Source organism: Cajanus cajan, chromosome 6, assembly GCF_000230855.2.
Source record: "Cajanus cajan strain Asha chromosome 6, NIPB_CcT2T_4, whole genome shotgun sequence".
NCBI lineage: Eukaryota > Viridiplantae > Streptophyta > Magnoliopsida > Fabales > Fabaceae > Cajanus > Cajanus cajan.
Genome location: NC_138522.1, coordinates 24415472 through 24420352, shown reverse-complemented (window position 1 = coordinate 24420352; position 4881 = coordinate 24415472). Strand labels below are relative to the sequence as shown.

Below are 4881 nucleotides of genomic sequence, written 5' to 3'. Positions count from 1 at the left end.
CCACTAACTGGTCACTTCAGAATCTGGGTGCCTATCCACAGGAACGAGACACAAAATTGGAAAATTAGCTGAGATTTTTCTGACCTTAAATGGATTTCAAATGGAAATGCAGACAAGCTTTCATGAACAGAAGAAGCTGCAAGGTTTTCGAAAGAACACAAAGACATGGTAACGGAGACAACATTTGATGAAGAGAACAAAATCCATGGAAAGAAGATGGAAACGACGACACAAGAACGAAACTAACGAAACAAGGTCACAGGAAAAGAGACAACCTTCACTTAAAAGAAGAAGATGGAGCCACATGTGAAGGGAAAGAAGATGAGGTGGCATGCATTTACAAATTGGACAAAAGAAAGGAACCTATGTTCAGGTTGGTTTGTTGGATCATGGAGAAGGGTTGGATCTGATCCAATATCTGGTCAAATTTTCAACAACCTGGATGACATGGAGTAAGTGGCCACATGGCAATATCTCATTGGCTGGCCGTACAGAGGGCACCCAAACCCTCTACTCAGACAGGGCATACAAGGAACATCCTTGTGTGAAACACGCCTTATTAATGCTTAAATCTACACTATCAGTTCTTTTTTGTTCTTTTTGTTCAAGACTTACCCAAAAAATTTATTAACAAAATATTTTTATTTTTCATAGTGGGCTTTTCACAAACTGTGCATATTAGATTCTAAGAAGACCTGTTTCAACAGACATATCAAAGTAAGGGCCTAATTATAGTATTTTCAAAATCGATTTAGGCCTTTCTTTAGAGCACACACTACAAAAAAATCAAGTTTTAGCGACCACCAAAATCGGTCGCTATTTAGGTAAATTCAGTCGCTGTTACATTCAGCGACCGAAATAGTGACTGAAAAAATCCGTCGCTAAAACCCTGGTCGCTATTTTAAATAGCGACCGAAATTTTTTTCGTCGCAATTTAGCGACCAAAAAATCCGTCGCTAGACATTAGAAATCCGTTGCTAAAATTTTGGTCTCCTAACTTCTAGAGACCAATTTTGCGACCAAATTTTTTGGTTGCAATTTCCGTCGCTAATTTTTTTATTTATTTAATAAAAACAATTTAATAATCAGTCTCTAAATCGGTCGCTAAAAACCTGAAATAGCTACGAATTAATTTGGTCGCTATTTCGGTCGCTAAAAATTGAAATAGCTACAAATTATTTTGGTCACAATTTCGGTCGCTAATAACTTGAAATAGCTACGAATTATTTCGGTCGCTAAAAACTTGAATTAGCTACAAATTCTTTTTGGTCGCTATTTCGGTCGCTAAATACTTAAAATAGCTACTATTCATTTCGGTCGCTATTTCGGTCACTAATGCTAACCAGTATTTTTAAATTCTTTTTTTAATTATAAATTTATACCTGTTAACGAATATGAAATTAACAATATATTTATTACACAATTTATAATAATAAACTAGAACATACGAAAAGACATAATCTCATCGATGTAAATTTATATTATAGTGAAAACTAAATAAAATATAAGTATGTCAATATAGTATGCTAAAAACACAATAATAACATAAAACGTTTAAAGACAATAAAATATCCTGAAACAAGTAAAACAAAGAAGCTTAATTAAGGGTCTTCTGCTATGTCATCAAGAGCATCATCAACAGATGGATGACACATGATAGTTGAGTCCCTTTCATTCTCACTATGCCATCTCATATGAGATGCAGTGGCCATTGAGGAATATAATCTTTTTAGTCTTGGAATGAGTGGAAAGTACCACATTTTTTTAGAAGGGATCTTCTTTTCAACACCCCTCTTATTGGTTGTCTTGTATCGATCTTCCCCACAAATCTTGCAATTTGTTCTATTTGAATTTTCTTTGTAATACAACATGCAACCTTTTGGGCAACAATCAATTTTCAAACAACCCAAACCCAATTTTCGCACCAATTTTTTAGCTTGATAAAAATTATTGACCATTTCATTGTCTTTTGGCATCGTCTGACCCATAAGTTCGACCATTCGATTAAAACACCCTTCTGACATATTATAATCAGATTTTAAGCTTAAAATTGCTAAAGAAGCTGATAATTTTGAATGATTCTCACATCCTTCCCATAATGGTGCTTGTGCAGCTGCAAGCATATCAAAGAATTCTTGAGCTTCAGGATTTGGATTCTCCTCCATGTTGTCTGGCCCATGTTCTATGTGTTGGCCAATTGAAGGTCCAGCATGATCCATGACCAGTTGCTCATAAGGATTCAACTCTTCCCTTTGCTCACCACTCCCATAGTATGAACCTTCAACCACCACTTGAGAAATTTCTAGTTCCAACTCACCATGATTTGTCCACCAATAATAATTAGGCATGAATCCTTTGTCATTAACATGCCACAAAACTTCTTTCACAGTCTTGAAAGTTTTACATTTGCATTTGACACAAGGACATCTCGTGACATTGCCTTGGTTATGAAATTTTTCCTGACTAGTAACAAACTCTAGGAACTCAGCTACTCCGTTTACAAACTCAACCTTCAAACGTTTAGTAGCATCCAATCTATTATACATCCACCTTCGATTCTCGGGAATTTCCATTGATGTAAACTACCTACAACTTATCATAAGTTGAAACTTAATAGTAGAGTCAAAATAATGAGTTTAGACCCTATGTACTTGAAATTCAAGTATGAAAAGTGAATACAATCTCCACTGACTACTAAAATTGGCTAAACTAATATATAATTATTTATAAAAGCTATTGTATAATTAAGATACAAAAATGCACAATCATCACCAATGTAGGTAGTTAGTTCTTTAAAAATAATATGCAAAAGAATTAGATTAACTGAACATTATTTTTAGTTAAAATATGTAAAATGTTATTCATTTTAGTTCTTAATTAATATCATTATAAAAATATACAAAAAAAAACTATACACACGAGCACGGTTGTACGAGCCAAAACGACAATATAGCCCCCAAAAAGTTAATAAGACATTTCAATAACGATAAAATTTAGGTGAAATTACTTTTGATTAGAGCTTCGTCTTAATACCTTTAAATTGGTGTTGTCGTTTTATATCAACCTTCGTTCAATGAGTGATTATTTTGATTAAAAAATATAACAAAAAAAAAAACTCAATTACTACACTTAATCTTTGTCTTTTCACTAACTATACAATTAAGTAGGAATTAAAAGTCACTATAAAGGAATCTTCTATTGTAGATCATTCTATACACAACAAATGAAGTTTTGTAAAAAAGGAACGAAAGCAACAAGATGGGAACAAGAAATTAAGCACCCTCAAATTCATCTAAGATTTCTTTTATGAAATAAAATACATTATTTAAGGGGTGCCTATATATATAAAAACAGGATGGTGGTACTGAAGAATGCACTCCTCAATTTTCACAATTTCCTTTCTCAGCCATACTTGTAGAAACAAAGGTGTTGGTCCCTACGGTTAGAATCTAGAAGGGGGGGTTGAATAGATTCTATGTTAGTTTTCCTTTTCTTGTTTGCTTTCTAAATCTTTACCAAACAAATCTTGATTTAAAACAAACCTTTAAACATAAAAAGTAATTCAGAGTTATATATGCACAGCTTATCCAACAAGATTTGAATAACACAATTAATACAAGATATGTAAAGATTGAATTTATCAATTACCAAGAATCTTTAAAGTTCAGTTTCTGCAGATAATGTTTTTCTTCATACAACATTAATCAAGAAACTTATACAGAATGTAAAGAGTGTAAGAGTTAAGAAAATCATGCACCAAGATATATACTGGTTCAGCCATCCAAAGGCCTACATCCAGTTTCAGATTTAGATACACCTCTAAATCCAGTCAAATCCACTATTGATATTCTTTACATGCACCCTGCACAAGCAATATCCAATCAATGAATTTAACAAGCAAATCTTGACACCCACAAGATTAACAAACCATTTCTTGACTCCACAAGAAACATATAACCCAAGAATATTGATCCCACAATATCCTACTTGAGAAAAACCTATCTCAAGATTTCTCTTTACACAACTCTTCCAGAGATTCTCTAATCTCAAGAGTTAAAACCATTCAATCAATAACAAAAGATCAGAAACGAGTACACCTGTTCGTGTAGATATGATCTTCAACAACGTAAACCAGTTTAGAATGAATTTTCTATATGAACTTCATCTTCTTGAATTGATCTTGCACACTTCTTTTTCCAAAAGTTGATTTTCAGCAGATATGTTCTTTCTTTCTTTTTCAGAAAATCTTTTTCTCTTTTGCAGTAATGTGTATTCTAAAAAAAGTCTCTCTTGTTCGTGTAAGTATTTCTCTTTTTTCCGTGTGTGAAAATTCTCTTTTAAAAGCTTCAGTTTTAATCTTATTTAAAGACAATTTTCATGTGCAAGGAAACAGTTATTTCAGTTATATTCATAACGGAGATAATCTATTACCTGTGATGGTAATCTATTACCACGAGTTAGAATAACTGAACTAATTATTTCAGCTCCTGTTTTAATCTATTACCTAACATGGTAACCGATTAACACGATGCCAAAATAACACAAAACTCACATTTGGAACAGAGGTAATCGATTACTTTAAAGAGATAATCGATTAACACGATCCTTTTTCCTCTTGAAATCATCAGAATCAGTTTGGTAATCTATTACCACACATGGTAATCGATTATTCCAGTATCAATCAGTTTTTCAACATGAGTCAGGTAATCTATTACCAGTTCAGGTAATCTATTCCTTAACTCAGAAAATTTCTGATGTTTTCAAGTTTTTATTTAAAGTCTCAAACACTCAGTAAATTAATACTTCATGTTCTCAACAATGAATGAAATAAGAAAAATGAGTATTATGATATTTTCACCTTCATGTTAATTACTAATTTTT

At 32.6% G+C, this 4881-nt stretch overlaps 1 protein-coding gene across 1 annotated transcript; it reads right to left on the bottom strand.

Moving 5' to 3' along the window:
* Positions 1 to 1601: 1601 nt before the first annotated feature.
* On the bottom strand, positions 1602 to 3619 carry LOC145958623 (uncharacterized). The gene has a single exon (XM_083076128.1). The coding sequence runs from the start codon at positions 2571 to 2573 to the stop codon at positions 1602 to 1604; it is 972 nt and encodes a 323-aa protein (XP_082932254.1). The 5' UTR covers positions 2574 to 3619.
* Positions 3620 to 4881: the final 1262 nt, after the last annotated feature.

What these genes read in the sequence shown, in the direction of transcription:
- LOC145958623 (XM_083076128.1), bottom strand. Translation starts at nt 2,573, where the DNA reads ATGGAAATTCCCGAGAATCGAAGGTGGATGTATAATAGATTGGATGCT.